This window comes from Hyperolius riggenbachi, chromosome 6, assembly GCF_040937935.1.
Source record: "Hyperolius riggenbachi isolate aHypRig1 chromosome 6, aHypRig1.pri, whole genome shotgun sequence".
Lineage (NCBI taxonomy): Eukaryota > Metazoa > Chordata > Amphibia > Anura > Hyperoliidae > Hyperolius > Hyperolius riggenbachi.
Window position 1 is genome coordinate 350,506,481 of NC_090651.1, and position 27,898 is coordinate 350,534,378.

The 27,898-nt window shown below is 46.2% G+C and overlaps 2 protein-coding genes across 12 annotated transcripts in view; one reads left to right on the forward strand and one right to left on the reverse strand.

The window, feature by feature from the left end:
* FAM131C (family with sequence similarity 131 member C) overlaps nt 1–14,474 on the forward strand; it is a 169,397-nt gene extending 154,923 nt beyond the window's left edge. For all 6 annotated transcript variants that reach the window (XM_068241629.1, XM_068241632.1, XM_068241630.1 and 3 more), the window contains 4 exons: nt 1,182–1,275; nt 7,868–8,050; nt 10,105–10,215; nt 13,078–14,474. In XM_068241629.1, the coding sequence (XP_068097730.1) occupies nt 1,182–1,275; nt 7,868–8,050; nt 10,105–10,215; nt 13,078–13,415 (726 nt within the window). In that variant the 3' untranslated portion in view covers nt 13,416–14,474. The remainder of the gene's footprint in view (nt 1–1,181; nt 1,276–7,867; nt 8,051–10,104; nt 10,216–13,077) is intronic.
* An 8,993-nt stretch (nt 14,475–23,467) lies between these two features.
* Nucleotides 23,468–27,898, reverse strand: part of LOC137521841 (chloride channel protein ClC-Kb-like) — a 104,485-nt gene continuing 100,054 nt past the window's right edge. For 5 of the 6 annotated variants that reach the window (XM_068241636.1, XM_068241637.1, XM_068241639.1 and 2 more), the window contains 2 exons: nt 27,127–27,213; nt 23,468–24,624 (listed from right to left, as the gene is read on the reverse strand). In XM_068241636.1, the coding sequence (XP_068097737.1) occupies nt 24,586–24,624; nt 27,127–27,213 (126 nt within the window). In that variant the 3' untranslated portion in view covers nt 23,468–24,585. Of the gene's footprint in view, nt 24,625–24,757; nt 25,007–27,126; nt 27,214–27,898 lie in introns of those variants that run through there. The other variant, XM_068241640.1, reaches the window with a different exon arrangement.

Genomic DNA, 27,898 nt, shown 5'->3' on the forward strand with positions numbered 1-27,898 from the left:
TCGCTGGCACTAGAAATATGAAACGGTCACGCCCACTTCTTGATGTTATAATGATTTATAATGTGATAAAATGTCATGCGGATGAAATCGCAGTTTATATGACATGTAAATTACTCAAAAACAGTCAATTCTATTTGCAAATTCTGTGAAAAGAGAACGTTTTGATGAATTTTTGGAATGGTTGGAGGATAGAATAAACCATGTTAATAAAAAGAGGACACGTTGTCCTTCTGGGGGATGTCTGGTCACCCTTCACAGATTCAGAGTTTGCAGGAATATAGTGCTGAGCAACCATTGTCCAAAACATGATAAACCATTTTTTTTCTGCACCACAGTCATGTGACCAGTGATGTCATGCAGAGGCGTCACTAGAGATGGTGTCACCCGCTGCAGAAACTCATGGTGTCACCCCCTCTTATCCCATCCACGAACCGCCAACCTCACCAGGCTAAATACAACCAATAATACTTTTTTTTGTGTGCATATTTACATAGTCTTACTCCACTCTCCCTTAGCCGGAAACTTGATGTCACCCCCTCTGCAGGTGACACCTGGTGCGTTCCGCACCTACTACACCCTCCCTAGTGACGCCACTGATGTCACTTCCTGCAGGGGAGTAACACCATATTGTTCTATATAGCAGGCGTTCTCAAACTCGGCACCCTGGTGCGCCTCGGGCACCTTTCAGGGGTGCCTCGGTATGCATCCGGATCTTTTATGCAATACCATCAGGTAAAGCAAACCACACAATGATATACAATGTGGCTACATTACCTGCTAGTTAACCTTTAGTCCCATCGCAGTGCCTAATAAGCTTCACTAGCTACTTGGAGTGGGTCGTCGCCTGATAAGGGTCACAACAGCATTTCAATAGTTGTTTTTGCCGAGGGGTGCCTTGAAAAAAATTCAAAGCCATCAAGGGTGCCCTCAACCAAAAAAGTTTGGTAACCACTGCTATAGAGTGTTCAAGATAAACACTGATATACTCAGCACAGCTTCCCTGCAAGCTCTGCATCCAGTACTGCTCTACTACTGGATTCACATACGAGTGAGTGGTTATCACAGGGGGCATCCGGGGCACATACTGCTCCTGGGCCCCACAGCTGCTCCTTATTGCCACACCCACCTATGTGTATGTCCAACATAAGATGACTAATCTCTTTATTGTTTTCTTTTTACAGAAATGTTTCAAGACCCCCAATGGCTTCATGTGCGAAGCCAAATCCAGCTCGGCCAACTATGACATCACGGAGCTGGCCACCTCATCTCTGATTGGTAAGTGAACCAGGCCCGCCCAGGGCCGGGCCGAGGCATAGGCTGGAGAGGCTCCAGCCTCAGGGCGCAGTGTAGGAGGGGGCGCACAATTCATTCAGCTGTCATTCCTAATTGTGTATGAAGCAGAAAGAAATAAGAAAAGGGTATACATAGCAGTGACTGCAAGCCAGATAACTAGATATTAAGGTGTTGGGGAGGTTGTGGGCCCTGTGGCCCTCTTAGTCTAATAGCAATCAGTGTGTGACGGCTGGGGTGGAGGGATGGAGGGGCGCACTTTGGTGTCTCAGCCTTGGGTGCTGGAGGACCTTGTCCCTGCTCTGGGCCCGCCCACAAAGGGCTCTTATAGGGAAATTAGCAATGAGTGAACACTAGGACTAGATCTATAACCCAGAAACAGTTAAAATTTGTCACACCACAAAATGTCACCAAAATGTTAAAACAATGATCCAAGAAAGTGGGTGAAGGGTAGTGTTGGGCAAACACCTGGATGTTCGGGTTCGCGAACGTTCGCCGAACATGGCCGCGATGTTCGGGTGTTCGCGACGAACTCCGAACATAATGGAAGTCAATGGGGACCCGAACTTTCGTGCTTTGTAAAGCTTCCTTACATGCTACATACCCCAAATTTGCAGGGTATGTGCACCTTGGGATTGGGTACAAGAGGAAAAAAATATTTGAAAAAGAGCTTATAGTTTTTGAGAAAATTGATTGTAAAGTTTCAAAGGAAAAAATGTCTTTTAAATGCGGAAAATGTCATTGGTGGGTGAGCGGTGTACTACTGTTCCCAGCAGCGACACAGAGCACAATGCTATACAGTGGTGGGTGAGCGGTGTACTACTATTCCCAGCAGCGACACAGAGCACAATGCTATACAGTGGCGGGTGAGCGGTGTACTACTGTTCCCAGCAGAGACACAGAGTGGCAGTAAACACAATGCTATACAGTGGTGGGTGAGCGGTGTACACAGAGTGGCAGTAAACACAATGCTATATAGTGTGGGTGAGCGGTGTACTACTGTTCTCAGCAGTGACACAATGACTGGGGGGACCCTGGCTAGCCTGGCTGGAGAGAGAACTACCCTGCCTACCTACCCAAAGCTAAACCCACAGACAAATGGCGGAGAAATGACGTGGATCGGGTATTTATTTACCCGAACCACGTGACCCGTTCGGCCAATCAGAGCGCGTTCGGGTCCGAACCACGTGACCCGTTCGGCCAATCACAGCGCTAGCCGAACGTTCGGGGAACGTTCGGACATGCGCTCTTAGTTCGGCCATATGGCCGAACGGTTCGGTCGAACTCGAACATCACCCGAACAGGGTGATGTTCTGCAGAACCCGAACAGTGGCGAACACTGTTCGCCCAACACTAGTGGAGGGTGCTGGGAATATGGCTGGGGGAGCAGGAAGCAGCAGGGGGGGGGGGGGGTGGGAGGGCTGTCAGATCTGGGGGATGGAGGGTCCCCTCGCAGTGCTGGGAATATGGCTGGGGAGCAGGAAGCAGCAGGGGGTGGGAGGGCTGTCAGATCTGGGGGTGGAGGGTCCCCTCGCAGTGCTGGGACTATGGCTGGGGGAGCAGGAAGCAGCAGGGGGTTGCGCATTAGTTCCCTGCTGGATCCCCTAACGGAAAACCGCTACTGCGCCTGCGCTAGAGCCGGGAAGGTAAGCATGGCAGGTACTACTGCGCCACAGCCAACGCGCTTGTCAGCTGTATTTTCAGGGATCATGGAGGCTAAAGAGGACAGGGGAAGCCGTATTAGGATCCAGAGGTTTCCCCCTCCCGAGGTAAGTACCCCCCAGGGGTTGTTTTTTTGTTACAGTTTACTTTAAAATCAAACGAGTCGACACAAGGCATCAAATGGCCAGCCATCCTGCCCTCTCAGTGCCCCCCCTCCCCCCAATAAATTTGAAGCTGGAGCCACCACTAAACCGAGGTCTCCCCAGCTTCACAGAGCGCCCTTTAGTGGTTACAGGAGGTGCTGCACTTTGGCACCACAGTCATTACAGGGTCACTTTATATCTCCTCATTTCTCCATTAATTCTGGCACAGCAAGAGACACAGGCCAACGCTTCAGACATCTCACTAATTAGTGTTGATCTTGAGAGTAACTTGATGAGGGTTTCTGTGGAAACAACACAGATCCGACCGTCATTCCGTCCCCGGCGCCTCTTCACCGACATGCTCGGAATGTTCAAGAGGATAACCGCTGGGAATTCTGCGGACGTTCCAGCAAATCCTCTGAACGGGGGTAACATGAGTGCATGACCAGACACTTTCCTTACAGCGATAAATACTATATACGGCCTGCTTCCTCCAGAGCCCCAGCACCTCCCACTCCACCTGGCCTACTCCAATGCCCCGCCTCCTACACTGGCCTGCTTCCTCCAGTGCGCCAGCACCTCCCAAACGCCTGGCCTACTCAAATGCACCTCCCAAACCGCCTGGCCTACTCAAATGCACCTCCCACACCGCCTGGCCTACTCCAATGCCCCGCCTCCTACAGAGCCCCACCTTCTACACTGGCCTGCTTCCTCCAGTACTCCAGCACCTCCTATTCACCTGGCCTACTCCAATGCCTGCCTCCTACAGAGCCCCGCCTCCTACACTGGCCGCCTTCCTCCAGTGCTCCAGCATCTCCTACACCACCTGGCCTACTCCAGTGCCCTGCCTCTTACAGAGCCCTACCTCCTGGACTGGCCCGCTTCCCCCAGTGCCCCAGCACCTCCCACACCACCTGGCTTACTCCAGTGCCCTGCCTCTTACAGAGCCCTACCTCCTGGACTGGCCTGCTTCCCCCAGTGCCCCAGCACCTCCCACACCACCTGGCCTACTCCAGTGCCCTGCCTCTTACAGAGCCCTACCTCCTGGACTGGCCCGCTTCCCCCAGTGCCCCAGCACCTCCCACACCACCTGGCCAACTCCAGTGCCCTGCCTCTTACAGAGTCCTACCTCCTGGACTGGCCTGCTTCCCCCAGTGCCCCAGCACCTCCCACACCACCTGGCCTACTGCAGTGCCCTGCCTCTTACAGAGCCCTACCTCCTGGACTGGCCCGCTTCCCCCAGTGCCCCAGCACCTCCCACACCACCTGGCCAACTCCAATGCCCCGCCTCCTACAATGGCCCGCTTCCTCCAGTGCCCCAGCATCTCCTATACCACCTGGCTTACTCCAATGTCCCGCCTCCTACAGAGCCCCACCTCCTGGACTGGCCCGCTTCCCCCAGTGCCCCAGCACCTCCCACACCACCTGGCCAACTCCAATGCCCCGCCTCCTACAATGGCCCGCTTCCTCCAGTGCCCCAGCATCTCCTATACCACCTGGCTTACTCCAGTGCCCCGCCTCCTACAGAGCCCCACCTCCTGGACTGGCCCGCTTCCCCCAGTGCCCCAGCACCTCCTACATCATTTCATTTTAGCTTTGGACAGGTTGGGTTCGCACTCCACAGATCAAAAACTGATGTACGTAAAAAATGATCCATCAAATGGATCCATTTTTATTGGGCATCAGTTTTTCATCCGTGACCTTCTGTTCCAGTAGCGAGAGGTCAATGTGACACATCCATTGATCTGGAAAAACTTGCACTCCGTTCTTTGGAATGGGACAAATAGATCTGTTTGAAGAGAGTAATGTGAACGGATCCCATTAACATAGGATCTGTATACAACTGTTAGGATCCGGTCTGTTTGGTTCTGCTAGTTTTTATGCCAGTGTGAATCGGTCCTAAGAATGAGAACGTCATCAGTGCGCACATTTGCACCCGGTTTTTGCCCGTATATATCGTCTCTAAAGCTGCATGCAGTGTTGACCTAGCAGCCCCCAAACATGATGCAACATAGAACTAATGTTCATTGATTGCCATAGGCCTGGAACACACTTTCAATTATGATTGGCCAATCACTGACCAATTTCACCACCTCCATGTAGTATGAGGGTTTGCCTATGCAATCTGCTCGTGGTATTTCATATCTGTTGACCGTCATACTACATGGAGGTGGTCAAATTGGTCAGTGATTGGCCAAACAGAATTGATTGATTGTGTACCAGGCTGTAGATTCTTACCTCTTGTGAGTTTATACACATCATTATTTTGTGAGTCGGACAAAAGCCTGGTACACACCTTCAATTTTGATTGGCCAATCAGTGACCAATGTTACCACCTCCATATAGTATGACAGTTTACCTACACACTTATTTGTACTAAGAATCTGTTAACCCTCAAATCATCCCCCAATCATAATTGGATGTGTGTTCAAACCCCCAAAAAACAAGCAATCGTTAAGGAAACCGAAGTGAAATTTTGGATGGATGGAGTGAGGAACTCCCCACCCCCAGACAGTGGCGTAGCTAGAGAGCTGTGGGCCCCGATGCAAGTTTTACAATGGGGCCACCCACGCACTCTAATGTTAATGATTATTATATTACTATTCAAAGTATCTATAGACGTGATTATTATGAGCACAGGACCAATAGAGAGCTAATACTGTACTAGAGGGGGTCCCTCTGGCCCAGATGCGGTCGAAACCTCTGCAACCCCTATTGCTACACCCCCACCCCCGGATAGAGCCTTTGCTCTATCATATAAATACTAGTTTTGGCCACTCTCAGTAGTGTTTCTTTATATGCATGTTCTGTGCTTGGGGTGTCACTTTGTGAAGCTGTTTTACCCTTCAGCAGTGATGCCTTTATGACTAGGGAAGTCCTGATAGGCTGCCCTGAAGGAAGGTGGTATTAGCGATTATTTCCTCGCTGTGAACAGAACAGGCGAGGACGGAAATGTGTTAAAATCCAGTTAAAGTGGACCTGAACTCTTGCACAAGACAGAAGGAAAACGTAGAGAAATGTGTGAATTTAGAGGGTTTAGCCTGTCTAATTCCCCTCATCTGTGACTAATTACTAGTGTAATGTGATCTCTCCGCTGTGTCAGCTCAAGAATCTCGTCTGCCATGGCAGAGCAGCTAATTTGTAAACACAGGATGTTAACAATATGTCTGCTTCCATGAAAGCAGGAAGTAGACACACAGCAGATTTATTGCAGGATTTGTATCAGCTGTAACAAAGAAATGTTTTTTTTTTTTTAAAGGTTTATTATGCTGTTGCTAGAGCAGAGAGGGAAATTCTGAGTTCAGGTCCACTTTAAATGACATCAGCAGGTCCTGTAATAATTCTCCCGCACGATCTAAAATAAATAACCAGAAAAGGTGACAAAGAGAAGCGGAGCAAAAATGATAACGCGTCATTTAATAAAGCGTGGAATGCCGGGGCGGTTTTATCTCGGCAGATTATTGTGCTTTAATGCTTTTTACTTTTGCGGTTGTCAGGGAGATCCAGAATTGCGAAGAATGACTGCGCCTAATGGCGTTCCCTACTTATCGCAGCATCGTATTATGTGACCAGCTAATGGCTCTAATACATGTCTGAGCGAACCACGTCCACCAGATTATATTCAATTACCGCAGGCGAGCCGCAAGTGGTGACACCGCGCCCCACAGATTTACTGCACTAATGTACAGCGTGCCAGGACCTGTCACAGCCACACTTCTGTCTATTCATGTGTATGTTCCTGACTTATTACTAATATACTCCCATCAGCCTCTGCACCAGAGGAGCTCACACTCTAATGTCATCACCACAGTCTCACACTATTATTATTATACATTTATATAGCTCTGGCCTATTCCACAGCGCTGTACAGAGATCACTGATCCATTCCCATCAGTCTCTGCACCAGAGGAGCTTACTCTCTAATATCCTCTCCACAGTCACACACTATTATTATTATACATTTATATAGCTCTGGCCTATTCCACAGTGCTGTACAGAGATCACTGATCCATTCCCATCAGTGTCTCAGGAGTATATGTAAGTACAGTCGCAGTAAAAAGTATGTGAACCCTCTGGGATTATATGGATTTCTGCACAAATTGGTCAGAAAATGTGATCTGATCTTCATCTAAGTCACAACAATCGACAATCACAGTCTGCTTAAACTAATACCACACAAATAATTAAATGTTTCCATGTTTTTATTGAACACACCATGTAAACATTCACAGTGCAGGTGGAAAACTTCAACTTCAACCAAACGTTTCCTGTAGTTGCAGATCAATGCTCAGGAGTCAGTCTTGACTATTCCTCTTTACAGAACTGTTTCAGTTCAGCAATATTCTTGGGAAGTCTGGTGTAAATCGCTTTCTTAAGGTCATGCCACAGCGTCTCAATCGGGCTAAGGTCAGGACCGGGCAACTCCAGAAGACATATTTTCTTCTGTTTAAGGCATTCTGTTGTTGATATACTTCTATACTTTGGGTAGTTGTCCTGCTGCAACACCCATCTTCTGCTGCGCTTCAGCTGGTGGACAGATGGCCTTAAGTTCTCCTGCAAAATGTCTTGACAAACGTTAGAATAAATTTTTCCCTCGATGATAGCAATCCATCCAGGCTCTGATGCAGCAAAGCAGCCCCAAACCATGATGCCCCCACCACCATACTTTACAGTTGGGATGGGGTTTTGATATTGGTGTGCTGTGCCTCTTTTTCTCCAAACATAGTGTTGTGTGGATATATATATATTAACAATTTCTGTTTGGTTTCCAGGTCTCATACAAACTATTAAGGATCACATCACCAAACCTACCGCCATGGCCCGTGGACGTGTCGCCCACCTAATAGAGTGGAAGGGCTGGAGTGCCCCCCAGTCTGGCTGGGACCCCTCTCTGACTGACGAGGAGCATTACTCTGACCTGACGGATGAGCTGAAAGAAGCTCGATTTGCAGCAGGTACCCCAACAATTCCTCTGTCCCCACTCTCAACAGTCCCAGTTCTCAGTCCTCGACTGATCCGTCTCTCAGGTTTTGTATATGGTGGTTATATTCATCCAGGTGTACAATCTTGCCACTGGCGACTCAAGGTCAAACTAAGAGGTGGTGGAGGATTAGTGGTCAAGGAGGGAGCAGGTGACAGAGGATTAGTGGTCAGGGAGGGAGCAGGTGACAGAGGATCAGTGGTCAGGAAGGGAGCAGGTGACAGAGGATCAGTGGTCAGGTTGGGAGCAGGTGACAGCGGATCAGTGGTCAGGTGATGAGCAGCTGACAGAGGGTCAGTGGTCAGGTAGAGAGCAGGTGACAGAGGATCTGTGGTCAGGGAGGGAGCAGATGACAGAGGATCAGTGGTCAGGTAGAGAGCAGGTGACAGAGGATCTGTGGTCAGGGAGGGAGCAGATGACAGAGGATCAGTGGTCAGGTAGAGAGCAGGTGACAGAGGATCAGTGGGCAGGTAGAGAGCAGGTGACAGCGGATCTGTGGTCAGGGAGGGAGCAGGTGACAGAGGATAAGTGGTCAGGTAGAGAGCAGGTGACAGAGGAACAGTGGTCAGAGAGGGAGCAGGTGACAGAGGATCAGTGGTCAGGTAGAAAGCAGGTGAGGTGACAGAGGATCAGTGGTCAGGTGATGAGCAGGTGACAGAGGATCAGTGGTCATGGGGGGAGCAGATGACAGAGGATCAGTGGTCAGGGAGGGAGCAGGTGACAGAGGATCAGTGGTCAGGGAGGGAGCAGGTGACAGAGGATCAGTGGTCAGGTAGAGAGCAGGTGACAGAGGATCAGTGGTCAGGTAGAGAGCAGGTGAGGTGACAGAGGATCAGTGGTCAGGTGACAGAGGATCAGTGGTCATGGAGGGAGCAGATGACAGAGGATCAGTGGTCAGGGAGGGAGCAGGTGACAGAGGATCAGTGGTCAGGGAGGGAGCAGGTGACAGAGGATCAGTGGTCAGGGAGGGTGCAGGTGACAGAGGATCAGTGGTCAGGGAGGGAGCAGGTGACAGAGGCTCAGTAGGTAGCAGAGAAGGTCAGACAGAGCAGGGAATAGAAGATTAGTAGGAGAAATCTGGATATTTGTATATTTCCGTGTCTCAGAATGCTTCCTCAGTTCTCTTGCAGCCGGGAAGTGTGTCATGTTTCTGGGCCAGTGAGGAGCGGAGCAGCTGCTTGTCACCGCTGATAAGTGGTGGCTGCTGGTGACACATCTCTCTGGTGCCCGGCTGTCCAGCAGTGAGCAGAGGAAGCATTGCCAGCCTGATTGCTCCAAATTCTCCATACTGATGAGATAAACATTCTCCTAACACACTCATTAACTTCATCGGGGAGGTGGAAGTTTGGGCTAGCAAATCACAGAACCATTAAAGCTGCTTTACTGTTTTATGTATCCGCCAACTCACTTACCCACCGCGTGAGAATAATGTGTTAATAGGTGTAGATACGTAAAGGGTGTGTCTTAGCATTGTGGTCATGTGCCTATGCCTTGTGCCTCTTCCTGGGTGCAGTAAGATGATGCATTCTGGGAGGCGGAGATGTGTCCAAAATAGCACTCACTCCTGCTCCGACCTGATCAGCCCCAGTCCAGCTTCTTTTTTTTTAACCAAACCCCGTTCCTTAGATCACAGCGGCAGTCATGTGACCAGTGCTTCTCTGCAGGTTCCCTCCAGTTTTATGCTGCTTCACCCCCCTAATAATGATGAAGGGGGTGTGGCCAGCATGCTGATGTTTTCCATGCATGGCTATGGCAATTTGTGTGCGAATTCGCATTAGCAAGGAACACAGCACGCCAATGGAAACTGCTCTTTTCGAAAAGCCAGGATCCTAGTTGATAGATTCCATTTGAAATTCTGATTGGAAGTTGATCAGGAAGGGGGGGTATTTTTATTGGCTGGGTGTGGGGGGAAGGAGGGGCTTATACCTTAACTGTTATACAGGTTTCTGTAATCTGTCGCATTGGAGCCAGTCTCACAGTGTGACCCAATCTCGGTCGTCTGTCACGCTCTCTGTGTTTTCCCTGCAGGAGTCGCTGAGCAGTTTGCGATCACAGAAGCCACACTGAGCGCCTGGTCCTCCCTGGATGACGAAGAAATGCATTATGGGCTTGGATCCCAGGAGGTGCGACAGCTTCAAGGTACGTCCTGAGGGAGACCGCCATTCTTCCATGAAATATCTGCCGATTAACGGGGACCTGTCGCCATCTTCTGTGTTCATGCTGCATAAGCTTTGTACCTGCTGCACATTACATCTGCAGGCTCTGCTTCCTCTTCTGTGATGCTGCGTAACTATAGCGTTCTATTTAAAGAGCTTAGCCAATCAACTCTCTCTCTCGCACACAAACCTGTTGCCTAGGTCACCGGATTGGATGGAGGGAGTCATGGTGGCCGCACTGTTATGTGCATTTTAATAACCGAGCTCAGCCTATCAGCTCTCACACACACAAACCTGTTGCCTAGGTCGCTGGATAAGTCCAGACATAGAAAATCAACAGCTCTTTCTCTGTGCAACACGATAGGAATTCTAGGACTGGCTAGTAGCAACTGTTCTCCAAACATGTACACAGTGTACTGTTGCTAAGGCTGCAAAAAAGTTTTGTTTTTTTCCTCACGGTCTCTGGAAACCCTTTGGAAGCTGTGATTTTATTATTATAATAACCTAATTTGCTCAACATCTGGCAGTAGCCATCTTTGTTTTAAGCAATTATTTTTTTTTTTTAATTATTTTACAATAATTCAAACGAATGTGGAATTTAGTTGTTCTGTAATTTTCATGGAAGACCTCAGATCTTCCCCAGAGACTAAATACTACACTTAGTGGAATATGTACATCAAGGACCCGGCTAGTCCATACTCGCTTCTGCTTTCCTTCTGCTTCTTCCGCAGACATGGCAGTTATAATAGATTTTCCCCGAGGACAATCTATTAGTGATGCTCAAGTAGAACAAATAACTTCGAGTTGATGCAAATGTATGCACATTTTTTAATTCAAATTTGTGCAGCTTGAAAATGAAGCAATCAAATCCTGCTGAGGTAAAATTCGATTGGTTAATTTTCAAGCTGCATAAATTTGCATACATTTTGAATAAATTTGCATAAACTCGAAGTTATTTGTTATTTGCTACTTGACCATCACTACAATCTATGAACAATAAATTCATGTTTTTAAAGCTAATAGGAACCAAAACACAGATGCTAACCTATAGAGATAGAAGGCTCTGGGTCCTATAGAGCCTTCCTGTTCTCCTCATGGTCCCCTCGCTCCAGCGATGTCACCCCCGTTTGAATCCCCGCCCTGGGAGGCTTCAGAAGTCTTCAGGACCCTGAGTGCTCCGGAAGAAGGGCGGCTCTGCACTGCGCCTGCGTGAGCGCGCTAGCGCAGTGCAGTCTCGGGATACTAGTGCTGGAACAAGGGGACTGTGAAGGGGACAGGAATGCTCTATAGGACCCAGAGCCTTCTATCTCTATACGTAAGTATCTGTTTCTTGTTTGTTTGTTTGTCGGTTCCCATTAGCTTTAATGATCCCCAGAACACCGGCGAATACAAATTAGGAATAATCATTTCCTGCTGGAATCATGTGACCGGCAGATACAGTTCCTCGGGAATCTGGAAACGGCAGCGGAGGGGTTAATGAGCGTAGACCCATCTGCTTAACTCTTTGCCAGTCTCTGCGGGCTGCTGCGCTCGCTGCCTCCTCCTCGGAAACCACTCACCGCGCGAGAACGCTTTCTATTCCTGGGTAGGCGCCGCTGATTAATGGAAGCAACCTAGTTTATGTGGCGGCGGAGCGGACACCGGGAGACGCAAACTGGGTCACCCCAAAATGCTCCTGCCCAGCCGACGTGCCGCCTGCAGATAGAATGACTCCGCTGTCCTACTGTTCCCTGAAGAAGGGACGCTCTGTGTCCCGCAAACAGGTCTGCGCCAATCAGCAATGACGTCAGAAATTTGGCGAGATGTGCGGACTGCTATACCAGTTACTTGGCCAATCATTGGAGATTATGGCAGATGTAATGATGGCCTGAAATCAGAGGTGTAACTACAGGGCATATGTCTCAGCAACTTCTTACTACCCCTCCAATACAGGGGCTCCCAATTATGGCCACACTTGCTGTGAGTAGAGGGAGTCATAGTGGCCATACTATGGAAGCAGGGCAGTTTCTAGGCTATATTGCTCTCCCCCTCTGGGCTCGAGAACGTTATTTGCAATACGGTATTTAGCCAGGTACAGGTGCCCTTAATATAGGTAGCCAGTTATAGATGCCCCTAGTATAGGTGGCCACATATAGGTGCCCCCAGTTTAGGTAGCCACATATAGGTGCCCCCAGTTTAGGTAGCCACATATAGGTGCCCCCAGTATAGGTAGCCAGGTATAGGTGCCCCCAGTTTAGGTAGCCACATATAGGTGCCCCCAGTAAAGGTAGCCAGGTATAGGTGACCCCAGTATAGGTAGCCACATATAGGTGCCCCCAGTATAGGTAGCCACATATAGGTGCCCCTAGTATAGGTAGCCAGGTATAGGTGCCCCGGTATAGGTTAAGGGAGCGAGAGAGAGAGCTCCGATAGCGCATTAAACCTGGTGGATAATTTTCACACGCTTATTATTTGCACTTACTATTTGTATCTATGTGCTGCACTTTCGCTTGTAACCTCATCCAGTGGGTCGCCTTAGAATCTTCCAGCCTGGCCAGGGCTGGTAGTGTAGATAGAGTATACAGGAGAGCGTCTGTCTGGCGGGGAGCAGACGGTGCCCCAGTATAGGTTAGCCATGTATCGGTACCCGCAGTATAAGTAGCTAGGCATAGGTGCCCCAATATAGGTAGCCAGGTATAGGTGCCCCAGTATAGGTAGCCAGATGCTTTGGCAGGCTGGGGGATTACAGTGATGGAGGGGGAGCAGCAGGCACGCAGGGATTCAGCCCTCCCTCTCCTCGGCACCCGAGGGACCTCTTGTGGCAGTGTACTGTTATTGTCTTTCTTCCTTTTTTTTTTCTCCCCAGATCTGGAGACCTTCTATCTGCAGAGCCGACTGCTCAGCTATGCTCACGGATCGGACCTGGGGGGAAGTTTGCCAGGCCTCTCATACTCCTCTGCCGTGTCTTTGAATGCTGCCTCCCAACAACTTCTGCCCATGGACAGATGGGATATGGCAGAGCCCCCGTCCAGCTTTCAGTGTCAACTGGTAGACGGTGGCAGAAGCAGCAGCTCAGACAATTCCAAAGCACCAGCAGCTGGGGAAGGGGAGGGCGTCCCCCAATCCTGCAAACGTCGACTCAACACTTCACTCCACTATGTGGACAGCAGCTCGCTATCCGAGGATGAGGTCTTCTACAACTGAATGGATTCCAGACCACTGAGAGGTCAATATTCGCTGACCAATGACCCTCAGCAACTGAGTGTTGGCTTCTCTGCTGACTTTTTTCAGCACCACCCACGAGGGTCCAGTAAGATTCCAGCATCACTTAAGGGATTTATTCAATGAGTAACTGAGGATGAAACTCAACAATCTGTCTGGATCCTTGTTAGGTGAGAGAACCAGGGATCAAGGCCTCCAAAGGTTTGCAGTTGAGCATTCTTGGAAACATGAACCATTAGGCAGACCTCCAGAGGTTCAGTGACAATGCTGTAGAGGATTCTGGGAGGGTGGAACAGTCCTCCATAGGTGAGACTGTGGCTGTTATTGAGGATTCTGGGAAGGGATGACTGTTGAACAGACCTCTAAAGGTGAGGAGACTGGCTACTGCAAAGGTTTCTGGGAAGGGTTGCCACTAAGAAGACCTCAAGAGGTGAGAAAACAGTGGTTGCTGCAAAGGATCTTGGGAAGAGGACTCACATGAGCCACCAGACAAGATAATGATGTGGACTTCACGCAGCTGGACTGAATGAGACCCTGTCACTTCAGCATTATGTTTGTCACTTCAGAAGGTCTGACCTTCTCTGACGAAAAGGTTTTGACCCAAAGCCTTATCTACTTTCTTTTGTCAGTCTGCCCATAACCGGTACCTCAGTTTGCAGGAGATAGTGGTTGTTTGAATCATTTATTGGCTTTCTTAAGAATTCCTGTTGCTGCTTTTGCCCCAGTATCTGACTTTATGCACATGACAGATAACGTGGTGGGAGGAGTCAGGCATCTACGTCTGCTTTTGCAATGGCGAATTGGTCAGAACTGGGGCAAAATCTCATCACCAGAGACATGTAAAAGTTGTGGATGATTTAATTAGCCAGCATCCATCTGTAATTGAAGTACCCCTTTAGGGTGGAGTCCGCCTTCTACTTGTTTGTAGTTTCATGTATGTCTGTTGCCGCTGACGTTCCGTGCGGTCATGTCGCTGTGTCAGTTCAAGTGGATGTATTGGCACTGCTCTGTCTTATCTACTGATATACAAAACAATCACCAGCTTTGTGTTGTCTTACTAATCACTGTCTCGTGATGGGCCTGGCCTCTGCACTGCTCCAACCAATGAGGTCTAGAGGGAGGTGAAGCCTTCACTAGGGTACAAAGGGAGGAGCTTAGAACACTGGATGCCTTTAGGAGAGCAGCACTTGGAAAAGGGTGGTAACACTGGGGAAGAGAGGGTGGAACTTGGAATAAATGTTTTCACACTGGGGGAGGAGCTTATAAGGAGGTGGGCCACACTAGAGGTCGGGGCTGGTACTGTTGAGGCAGTGGAGCCCCATGAGATCCAATCAGAGATTGGATAAAATGTGGGATAAAATGTGTGTTTGGGGGGGGGGGCATTGTACCTTGTTTTATAATAAAATTTAAAAAAAAAATAGTAACATCAATTTGCAGATTACCACCTTAAAGGACATCCGAGGTGAAAATAAACTGATGAGAAAAACGAAAAACTGCATCTATCCAACTTCTCCTAAATATGCCTCTTTTTTTTTTTTAGATATCCCAGTTTTTACATAGTTACATAGTTATTTTGGTTGAGGAAAGACATACGTCCATCGAGTTCAACCAGTACAAAGTACAACACCAGCGTGCTCCCTCACATATCCCTGTTGATCCAGAGGAAGGTAAAAAAAAACCCTTACAAGGCATCGTCCAATTAGCCCCAAAAGGGAAACATTCCTTCCCGACTCCAGATGGCAATCAGATAAAATCCCTGGATCAACATCATTAGGCATTACCTAGTAATTGTAGCCATGGATGTCTTTCAACGCAAGGAAAGCATCTAAGCCCCCTTTAAATGCAGGTATAGAGTTTGTCATAACGACTTCCTGTGGCAATGCATTCCACATTTTACTCACTCTTACTGTAAAGAACCCTTTTCTAAATAAATGGCTAAAACGTTTTTCCTCCATGCACAGATCATGTCCTCTAGTCCTTTGAGAAGGCCTAGGGACAAAAACCTCATCCGCCAAGCTATTCTATTGCCCTCTGATGTATTTATACATGTTAATTAGATCTCCTCTAAGGCGGCTTTTCTCTAGACTAAATAAACCCAGTTTATCTAACCTTTCTTGGTAAGCGAGACCTTCCATCCTACGTATCAATTTTGTTGCTCGTCTCTGCACCTGCTCTAAAACTGCAATATCTTTTTTCTAATGTGGTGCCCAGAACTGAATTCCATATTCCAGATGTGGCCTTACTAGAGAGTTAAACAGGGGCAATATTATGCTAGCATCTCGAGTTTTTATTTCCCTTTTAATGCATCCCAAAATTTTGTTAGCTTTAGCTGCAGCGGCTTGGCATTGAGTACGATTATTTAACTTGTTGTCGATTAGTACTCCTAAGTCCTTCTCCAAGTTTGATGTCCCCAACTCTATCCCATTTATTTTGTATGGTGCTAGACCATTGGTACGACCAAAATGCATGACTTTACATTTTTCAACATTGAGTTTCATCTGCCATTTATGTGCCCATATAGCCATCCTATCCAGATCCTGTTGCAATATGACACTATCTTCCTGAGAGTTGATGATTCTGCACAATTTTGTATCATCTGCAAAAATAGCAACATTGCTCACTACTGCATCTACTAGGTCATTAATAAATAAATTGAAGAGTACTGGACCCAGTACAGACTCCTGTGGGACCCCACTGCTAACAGTCTCCCATTTTGAGTACGATCCATTGACCACAACTCTTTGTTTTCTGTCCATTAGCCAGTTCCCTATCCATGCACACAGACTATTCCCCAGTCCTTGCATCCTCAACTTTTGCACCAGACTTTTGTGGGGAACAGTGTCGAAGGCCTTTGCAAAGTCCAAGTATATCACATCTACAGCATTCCCAATAGCCATATTAGCATTCACTACCTCATAAAAGCTGAGCATGTTAGTCAAACAGGACCTGTCTTTAGTAAACCCATGTTGATGCTGAGAAATAAGATTATTTTCTACTATGAAGTCATGTATAGTATCTCTTAGTAACCCCTCAAATAGTTTGCATACAACTGATGTTAAGCTTACAGGTCTATAATTTCCTGTATCTGATTTTTTGCCCTTCTTAAATAATGGGAAACCGTGGGCTGTACGCCAATCCACTGGGACTCTGCCAGTTAAAAGAGAGTCACAAAAGATAAGATAAAGGGGTTTATCTATAACTGAACTTAATTCCCTTAGGACCCGAGGATGCATGCCATCCGGGCCAGGTGCCTTGTCTATTTTTAATTTATTTAGTCTTGCCTTTACTTCTTCCTGCGTTGAGTATTTAATATTACAGTTAGAAGATTGATACTCTTCTGCCTCTGTAATTTGCAACAGTGCTGTTTCTTTTGTGAAGACAGAAGCAAAGAAAGCATTTAATAACTCTGCCTTACCTTGGTCATCCACCATTGAGTTCCCATCCTCATCCTTTAGGAGTCCTATACAGTCAACAGTTTTATTTTATATTTAAATCTAGTTTTTAAGTTTTTATTGTTTCATTGTCTCTGCTCAATGTCACCTTCATTGAAGTATGTCAGAGCTAAAATCTGTGAATTAATGACCCATTTTATCTCTTTCCTGCTCTCACAAGCCATTTACTGACAGGAAAGTGGTTTATGGCTGTAATTACTTATCAGTGAGGGTTTTGCTATAGTCTGACCCAGTCCGACCGAGACAGAAACTGTCACTTGCATACCCGATGTTTAACTCTTTCAGGCAGAGAAAGAAAAAAAGCAACACAGCCTAGTGATTTGTGTGCTTGGCACTGTACATACACATGTCTATCTCATGTCACGTCACCTCGGTTGTTCTTTTAAAAAAATCAGTGATGTGTGAATTCTATGGCAGTTATTGGAGACCCATTTTCTGATGAACGACCGTTTGCTGCTTCTCATCTGATGCTCCATTCAAGTTAATTAATCTTCGTGTCAGCGGCGACTGATGAACGAGCAGATGCGCAAAATCACTTCTCCCCCTTATCAATAAAGGCAGAACAAACACTTTGCAATCAGAATCCCAGAGTCTTCACATTTCATTGCATAAATTGCTTCTACCAATCTTGCAGAACCTTCTACCGGGCCTGAAGATCCATTACTGGAACGAGTACCAAAACTCAAATCAACAACAACAAAACATTTGTAAAGCACTTTTCTCCCGCAGGACCCAAAAAACATAAGCTTGTCTCAGATCTGTACATAGTGATGTGTACAGGGAAAAACGTTATGTGATCATAAATGCCAGACTAAACAGGTGGGTTTTTGGTTTTGATTTAAAAATGTGTCCAGGGTTGGAGCTGTCTTGATTGGGTGGGGCAATGTGTTCAAAAAGGTAAGGGCAGCATGACAGAAAGTTCTGGCTCCAAAGGTTTTTAGTTGGACTCTGGGAGTGGTCAAGTTTTTTGATCTGACGTTGTGGGAGGTATGACACAGTTGCATCAAATCCTTCAAGTATCCAGGGCCCAGGTCTGGTAGGGATTTGAATGTTAGCATGTCAAGGACATAGGTTCCAGAGGCTTCCCCCACGAGGTGAGTACCCCCCCCCCCCCCAGGGGAATTTTTTAACATTACAAATCCTCTTTAAGCCAGTTTTCATTCATCCACTCCTGAAGCTCAGCTAAGCATGTGTTTATTTTTGGGATGAAGTCTGTCATGTCGGGTTTGAAAGACATATATAGCTGGGTGTCATCAGCATAGCAGAGGTATGTGTTTTTGGATGGTGATGGGTGGTAGCATGTGTATGGTGAACAACAAGGGATAATAGTATCGATCCCTGAGGCACACCATATTTTAGTGGTACAGGGTTGGACTGGAAAGTGATGAACTGCAGTTGTCCCCTTCCTAAAATATACAGATATTACCATGCTGAGGATTTTCTATTAGTTTCAGAAAAATTTAGGCAGTTTTTTACTACGAAAATTGATGCTCCCCAACCACCTGGTGTATCCCAGAGACGCGACTCTGGACTGGCAACCTCCTGAATTTTGTGCATGGTTACAGCTCATTCCAGATGTATTCATACCTCCCAACTTTTTATCATAAGAAAGAGGGACACTTAAAGAGAACCAGAGATGAAGCACCCTCTTGTATTTTACCTTATAAATCAGTGGGAACGTGACAGTAAACACCTAATCTGCTCTTTGCTTCATTGTTCTCTGTTTAATCTGACTGTTATCACCTCTGATAAGAATCCCCGACTGAGCACTCAGTCTAGCTTTGCTACAGAAAGATTACAGCTGAGTCTGTCTTCTCTGGTGTCTTTTCAAGCCCAAGCCTGCCCCCTTGTGGCTCTGCTATAATGACTCAGCTATAATTATTCCCTGCAAAGCCAGACTGAATGCTCAGTCCGGGATTTTTATCACAGCTGATAACAGACACTTTTAGCAGTGAGGAGGAAACAGAGAGCATGGTAAGTGGTTTCTCTAATGTTCTTACTGATCTATATGGTAAAATACACAAGGGTGCTTTGTCTCTGGTTCCCTTTAAGCCATGCCCTTGCCACACCTCTAAACCACGCCTCCACCGCATCCCTCATCACACATACCATAAAGGTTTCATAAGAAAAATAAGTTGTTTTATAATTCAAACCACACCAGTCCTTTCTTTCCTGGGTAATTTTCCTTTATATGTTAACATTTGCATATAGAAAATATATATTTAAAGTATGAAAGCAAAATTAAAAATAAAATATAGACTTACCTAAGGATAGGGAAGGCTCTGGGTCCTATAGAGCCTTTTCACTCCTCTGCTCGTCCTGTCGTTCCTGCGATGGCTCCGCCGTTAGCAGTCTCTGACTCATCGGTCGAAGAGACTGCTCTCTTCCGCTGCAGGTGGCTTCAGAAGTCCTTGGTAGCACTTGAAGACGGGCCACTCCATACTGCGCGAGCGCCCTCTCTCACACAGGCGCAGTACAGAGCCACCCATCTTCAGGAGCACTCGGGTTCTCAAAGACTGCTGAAGCCTCCCATGGCGGGAGATTTAAACTGAGGAGCCTGTGGGGGATGAGGAGAGGAGCGGGAATTCTCTATAGGATCCAACGCCTGCCCTCTCCTTCGATAAGTATCTGTTTTTCTTTACTTTTTTTTTTGAATTTGGCTTCAGATTCACTTTGCACGCACCATGTTTGAGATTTCAGCAAGTCTCTAATCACCGGTGATCGCTACAGTGTGAACACTATCATTGATTTGCATTGCCATAGAGCTTTTTCAAGCGCTAGTAATTTACAGACAAGCTGAAATCGCTAGCATAGCTCCTAACTGTCCCTCTTTTGGAGGGACAGTCCCTCTCATGTGTCCCTCTTTCAGGACTTTGTCCCTCTTTCTATGTAAATATAGATATTTCTCTACTAAAAAATGTGTTTGATTGACTCTAAACTTTATTCCCACCCTTTAAATTGATATATTACTAATTTTAAAATGTTAATATGAAGGAAAATGAACCAGCATAGAAAGGACCAGCGTGGTTTGAACTATAAAACATAATATTTTTCTTATGAGATCTTTATGGTATGCGTGACTAGAGGTGTGATCAGGGGTGGGGCAGGGGCGTGATCAGGGGTGCGGCTTATGTGTCCCTCTTTCTCATCTCAAAAAGTTGGGAGGTATGATCACTAGTAAAGTGCTCCAGTGTGAAACTGGCCCTATGGAGGGGAATAAAGTTTAGCGTCAATTAAGCTAATTTTTCAGCAGAAAAATACTTATGTTTACCTAGATCTGTACACGAGTCCTGAAAGAGGGACAAATGAGAAAGAAGGAGGGACATGGCTCCCAAAGAGGGACTGTCCCTGCAAAAGGGGGACATTTGGGATCTATGTGTGTTTACTCTCTCCCATCCTGCACCCTAAAACCAGGGTCAGCGTCCATCTCCCATCACAGCAGCCACACACAGGTGCATAGGTGTAAATGGAATATTGTCCCTGCCAGGAGTCAGTACTCGGACCTCATGGCTCTATATGTGACACTCAGCTGTTGGCAGGTAAACAAGAGCACAAAGTGGAAATAATGGGATTTGCAGTAATGTGTGTCGTGTAAATTGTCACCTCCTGATTCCATTTCCAGGGAAAATGACTGCCTTGTAAAAATAGTCCTATCTACAGGTGAAAAGAGGAGTCCTGCTGATCATCATCATCACAGCCAGTGACAGCGAATCAGAGCGCTACTGACACCTGCTGGTCATTCATCGTCATTACAGCTAGTGACAGCCTCACTCTTGTAACATGAAGCGGCTCAGAACTTTACCGACATCTGCTGGCCATTCATTCATTATAGCCAGTGACAGCCGCATTCATGCAACATGTAAGCCGAGGGATGAGCAGCACAAACCGAATTTTATGCAATACTATGCAAAGCATGCACGCAGCACTGGAGGTCCCCAGACTCCATAAGAAATATATAAATACAGAGGGTGCTGCAGCACACAACAGGAAAACAGTGACGGGCTCTTGTAACATGTAGAGACCACAACTGCTGCCTACAACGCAAATGCCACTTCTGCCAAAGCCAGCACTCATGCACACCAAGGCCAGCGTGTACACACCAAAGCCTGCACATGTGTACGCTAAAGCCTGCGCACCAAAGCCTGCACATGTGTACGCTAAAGCCTGCGCACCAAAGAGCCTGCACGTGTGTACGCTAAAGCCTGCGCACCAAAGCCTGCACATGTGTACGCTAAAGCCTGCGCACCAAAGCCTGCACATGTGTACGCTAAAGCCTGCGCACCAAAGCCTGCACGTGTGCACACCACACCCACCTTCTTCATTTAGCATATAGGATTCCTTGCACTTCAGCTGCTGTTTCTGCTTGCTGACTGCAGTTTAACTAAACTGTCCGCAGTGTCTCCGCACCGTGCATAATTACTACAGCGTATTAGTATCCTACCTAATAAAACCCGTGTCCGTGCTTTTCCGTACCGTGACGGCACGACACGCGGGTGGCGTGTGCGGGCGTCATGCACGTGCATGCTCGCTGACATGTGGCAGCAGTGGTGATGGGCGGAAGGGGTGTTGTGAGGGAGGCCTAGCACCCATTATGTTAACGGGCCTTAGGTCTACTACAGTATAATCTGGTTACAATAAACTCTGGTATGGTAAATAGTATAATCTCATAATAAACTCTGGTATGGTAAATAGTATAATCTCATAATAAACTCTGGTATGGTAAATAGTATAATCTCATTATAATAAACTCTGGTATGGTAAATAATATAATCTCGTTATAATAAACTCTGGTATAGTAAATAGTATAATCTTGTTATAATAAACTCTGGTGTAGTAAATAGTATAATCTCGTTATAATAAACTCTGGTATAGTAAATAGTATAATCTGGTTATAATAAACTCTGGTATAGTAAATAGTATAATCTCGTTATAATAAACTCTGGTGTAGTAAATAGTATAATCTCGTTATAATAAATCCTGGTACAGTAAATAGTATAATCTCGTTATAATAAACTGGTATAGTAAATAGTATAATCTCGTTATTATAAACTCTGGTATAGTAAACATTCAGGAATAGTAAACTACCCTCTCCAGGTCCTGGACAATCTCCATTGTTAGTATATGGAAGTAACGCCTGGTATAGTAAACCTGGGCATAATAAAACTCCTGTTATAGTAAATATGTTTTTTGGCCGCTATGTGATGCTGACTCTGGATATAGTGCACAGTGGGCGGAGCATGCGTCACATGTCAGGGTGAAACCCATGGTCGGCTGCTCTCTTCAGGCTGGTTGCTAGTGAGGTGATGCCTGATAACACTTGTAAGGCATGAAGAATGGCACCGGTGTAGTGAAATTTTTTGCAACTTTATCAGATTTTGCAACCGGTTGCATTGATTTATAGGGATAGCTATCAGAAAGTGCAACCTAACCATTGACTTCAACCTATCTGTATCAGAAAATGCAACCCAACCAAATCCTATTCTCACACAGAACCCTCCCCTCTTGCTCAATTAATAACCCCCCCCCTGGAGGGAACAATCCCCCTTCTAGCTCAATGGGATCCATGGTTGCAAAAAATTACAGGCGTGTTAACAGAAGGAAGCCACGCCTACACAGTTATACACTGTCCTCTATGGCAAGTTGCAAAATATAATGGGTTGCAAAATCTGTCATTACACCGGCGCTGGATATACAGTACTGTACAAATAAGCAGCCTGGGAAAAATGAGGAATAATGTGAATGTAAACAAAAGAGGATGAAGCGTTACCACTTCTACATTGCAATCACTAATAAAAGTATCGTCATACTCCTCCAAGATGATTGTACACATTCCTGGGTATCTCTTCCCTTGTACGGGCTACTTTCACTTGAAGTGCAGATCAGTGTGGGCCGTCTGGCTGGAAAACTGAGGGGAATATGGAGAGTGCTAAGTCCCGCCTGTGGAGGTATCGGAGCCACTCGCTTTACAGATGTGAGTGTCTTATCATGATTGGCTGCATCTTGTAGGTGGCTTCACGATTGGCCCAAGTGTGAGCAGAAAGTTTTCTAATGGGAGGACAGAGTTGCTCCTTTGCAGCAGGGAATGTAAAAGTTCATGCTGGGCCATTTCTAGGACAATTTCTGATAGAGTAAACTTTTGATATAGTAAATCACTTTTCCCGCTCCCTTGGAGTTTACTTTAACGAGATTACACTGAATAGTATAAAGTGTGAAACCTGCCTAAAAGTGATGGAGCTCTGCTGACATCTAGAGGACACTGGGAGATCTGCTGGTGACTGAAGTGCAGTTTATTCAAATTTATAAAACAAATTACAAAAAAAATGAAATAAATATCCATACAGTTAATCACAGCAGACATTACATGTGCGACACTAAGTAAATTAGTATGTATTCATTACAAGAATTTCAGGGATATTAAATCTTCATAATATATACATTCCATAGAAAATTGGCCAATAATTGAAGAAAACGCCCAACCTGTTTCGCCGGTATTGTGTAATTTGCTGAAAGGATAAGCTGAGAAAATAATACGCAACCTGGTTCAATAAACTTCTCTCCTAAATCTTCTTCTACGAAAAGGTTTTGTTTTTTTTTTCACCTTGAAAACTACTGAAAATGAGCTGTCCAAATATCCAGGCTGCCATCTGAATCTATCACAATTTTCTGTGCTCCCCCAAAATGAATGCAATACCTGTACTCGCCTGATGGGGGAGCTGCAGAAAACACTGATGCCAGTCTATAAAAGTAGTAGGAGGGGATAAAGTGGGAAGAGAGGCAAGACCTCCCCCGTAAGTATCATTGATGAATATGACCATGAAGCCTAGCAGCAGATAACATGAACTGACGGGAGTAGGGGTATAATAACAGAACACATGACCCCTACCTTTACAGGAGGGGGCTAAGGAAGCATTAAGTGCAGAACGGCAGCAGGACAGGTCCTCTTCATTCCTCTACAGTTCAACTCCGTGCAGCCAATCACCATGCAGCTTCCATCTCTGCCTGTCATGTGACAGACATTGTCAGCCGCATGGTGATTGGCTGCCACTCAGGTGCGTGGCTATGCTGAAGAAGCGTGAAGAGGACCTGTCCCACCTCTGGAAACAGGTAATATATAGCAATTCACTGCTGCCCCTTTGCTTGCATTTTCACAAACCACTGGATCCCTGTTCCGCTTAATTGGGAGGGGGGCGTCTAACTGGGAGATTTTTACCGGGAGATCTCTCGGTGCAGATATACAAACCAGACAGGCTGTAATAGTTTCCTGCTCGGTACAGATAGGTGCGGAGTTCCCCTGCAATGCTGCGGCCAGAGGGGCTGGTGCTGGGGTGTCACAGGAAAGGGATTATCGCACTTGTAGAATATTAAACAACCTTTCCATCAGTCCGCACGGCCAGGATAATCTGTGCTTTGCTATCGGGGGATCTGCACTCTGTGTATTCCATCAGCCGTCCTGATTGGACTATTAATATGGAAACATCTTTACAGAGTGACGTAAAAGACATTCGTCATCTAAACTAAAGAGTCACATTGAACACACGATGAGTGACAGGAAAATCGCAGCTCTTCAGAGGGAGACACAACAGCTTCCTGGGCCTTCAATCCTGGGAGAGGCTGTTTGGATCTGATCTGTGGAATATTCTCAGCCAATCATAGGACAGGAGAGATCAGCCCACAGGGCCTCCCAAAATTCAACCGCAGAATTATTTGGGGTTGGCGAGTTCCTCAATGGCTTTCCTCATCTGAAATAAAAAAAGCAAACAACACAAAAAACTCTTTTCAAATAGAAAAGCCTCATATTTTTATTTATATATATATATATATATATATATATATATATATATATATATATATATATATATACATACCTTTTTTTTTTTTTCTTTTTTTAGAACATTGCATCATTCTGTCATATTTGCAGTTCAAAAACCACACGCTGTATTTTAAACTATAAAACAGCAGAGCTAATGATCCGATGAACTTTCCTGTTGTAAAACTTTATCTCAAGCGGTCTCTCACTGCTTCAGTTAAGTGCTCCAGAAAACAGGACTGTCTTCCACACAAGTCAGGTCAAAGAGCTTTTTTTGAATAGATAACAGCTGAAGTTTCTTAACTCTTCCTGTGCTGGAAAACAATATGAGACGCTACCAATGTTCCTTTTCTTAGCTGTACTACACATACAATTCATTATATTGTAAGTTTATTTTTGCTTCAGGTTTGCTTTAAAGGGAACCTTACCCGATAGGGACATGGATGTTTCCTTTTAAAAAATACCAGTTGCTTGCCAGTCCTGCTGATCTTTTTGGCTGCAGTAGTGGCTGAATAACACACCTGAAACAAGCATGCAACTAATCTGGTCACACATCAGTCAGAGCACCTGATCTGCATGCTTGTTGAGGGGCTGTGGCTAAAAGTATTAGAGACACAGGATCAGCAGGAGAGTCAGGCAACTGGTATTATTTTAAAAGGAAAAATCCATATACTTCTCAGTTTACTGTAGGTTCCCTTTAACAGTGCTTATCAGTAAATAACTATCCGGCAGTGGTGAGGGGGAGAGGGAATTTAGCAGAGCTTATAATTCCTGTCCGTGGATGTGTGCATGAAACCTCACGGAACTCAGGAGTTCTACTCTCTACTGTAAAGCTCTGGCACTTCTCACAGCAGCTTGAATGTCCATCATACAGAGGACAGGATCATCAGGTGATAGCAGATGCTGCTGACTGTCATCAAGCACCAGAAAGTAAGGGAAATGCAGGGACCTCTAGAATTTAGGCAGCAGAGCAAAGCAGGGTGGCTGAATTGCAGACCAGGAAGGATGATTTAATTTCACATGTGACCTCTTATCTCTCTGTCCTGCCGCCCTTCTGCTTTTACCGCTCAAGGCCATGGCCTTTGTGGCCTTCCCAGAAATCCGGCCCTATATCGCTGACAGACTGTCCTCAGAGGAGCTCACAATCCAATCCTACCATAGTCATAGTCTAATGATCATGCCACAGTCTGGAGGGAGGCAATTATTCTTCCAGTGTGTGTTGGGGTTATGGGAGGAAATTTACAAAAACATAAGTAATTCTACATGCAGAGAGTGTTGTGGAATGGGCCGGGACATGGGGGCAGGAGCATAACTATATTGTGCCGGGCCCTCCAGCGGGGGCTAGGGGGCCCTCTCCTGTACTTAAAGAGAATCTGTATTGTTAAAATCGCACAAGAGTAAACATACCAGTGCGTTAGGGGACATCTCCTATTCCCCTCTGTCACAATTTCGCCGCTCCTCGCTGCATTAAAAGTGGTTAAAAACAGTTTTAAAAAGTTTGTTTATAAACAAACAAAATGGCCACCAAAACAGGAAGTAGGTTGATGTACAGTATGTCCACACATAGAAAATACATCCATACACAAGCAGCCTGTATACAGCCTTCCTTTTGAATCTCAAGAGATCATTTGTGTGTTTCTTTCCCCCTGTTCTCATGCACTGAAGTTTCAGGCTGCTTGTTTCTTCGTGCAAACAGCTTTGCCCTTGTCTGTAATTCTTCAGTATGTGAAAGCCCAGCCAGCTCAGAGGAGGATTTATCCAGCTTGTAAAAGATAATAGAGCTGAGAGAAGCTGCACTAATCTAAATAACACACAGGCAGTGTGCATAGAGGGGCCTGGAAGGGGGAGTTCATAGCAGAACCACAACACTGAAGAACTTGGCAGCCTTCCAGACACAGGCCGACAAGTCTGACAAGAGAGAGATAAGTTGATTTATTACAGAGATGGTGATAGCAGAAAGTGCTGCAGTAAGCCAGAACACATTAGAATAGCTTTTGGAACTTGTAGGATGATAAAAAACAGGATGCAATTTTTGTTACGGAGTCTCTTTAAGATGCAGATACCTCCTTCTGGAGGCAGGACAGATCCTCTCCGCTCCTGTGTCCAGTGCAGCTCCATGCCCTGCAGCCTTTCACCATCCGGCTCTTGTCCCTGCAAGTCATGTGACAGGCATCAGGAGCTGTAAGGTCATTGGCTGTAGGGTGCGAAGTAACACTGAACACAAAAGTGGCGAGGACCTGTCCTACTGCTGAAAGGAAGCAATGTATGGCACTCCGCTGCTGCTCTGCATCTTAAGTGCAGGAGTGTGCCCACCCCTAGCCCCCCTCCCCCTGCGAGACCCACTATTGTTACACCCCTGCAAGAAGGGGGAATCCCAGTCAGATCCATGGAGGGGGAATCCCAGGCAGATACATGTAATGTTTTGGCTTCTTACCTCTGTCCTGGTGACTAAACCAACAATTTTACCGACTTCAGTGACAAAAGCGTGCTGGAGGTTCAGCAGTTCAAAGAGGTGATGAGCCTGCGGAGGAGAAACAGACACAACACAGGATATTATACAGCTACTCCGGGATGTTACAGAGGTTTATGTTGGAACTATACATACCTCCCAACTTTTTGAGAGAAGAAAGAGGAACACTTAAGCTACAACCCGGACACACCCCTAGCCACGCCCCTGGCACACCCCTAATCACACCCCTGGCACACCCCTAATCACTCCCCTAGCACACCCCAAATCATGCACACCACAGATTTTCTAACAACAATATGTTGTTTTACAATTCAAACCACACTGGTCCTTTCGATCCTGGTTCATTTTACTTCATATTAACATTTGAAAGTAAGAAATGTATCAATTAAGGGAATAAAGTTTCAATTAGACACTTAACATACAGAGACAGTCCTATAATGGTAGACAAGCAAACTTATCAGAGAAAGTCATACAGGAAGTGTTGGGTAATAGGCAGCCGGACATGAGAGACAATCATACAGGATTTGTCAAGTAATAGACAGATAGACATGACAGAGACAGTTCTACAGAAAGTGCCGGGCTTTAGACAGGCGGACATTTCAGAGACAGTCCTACAGGTGTTAGGTAATAAGACAGACGGACATATCAGAGACAGACCTACAGGTAGTGTTAGGTAATAGACGGACATATCAGAGACAGACCTACAGGTAGTGTTAGGTAATAGACAGACGGACAT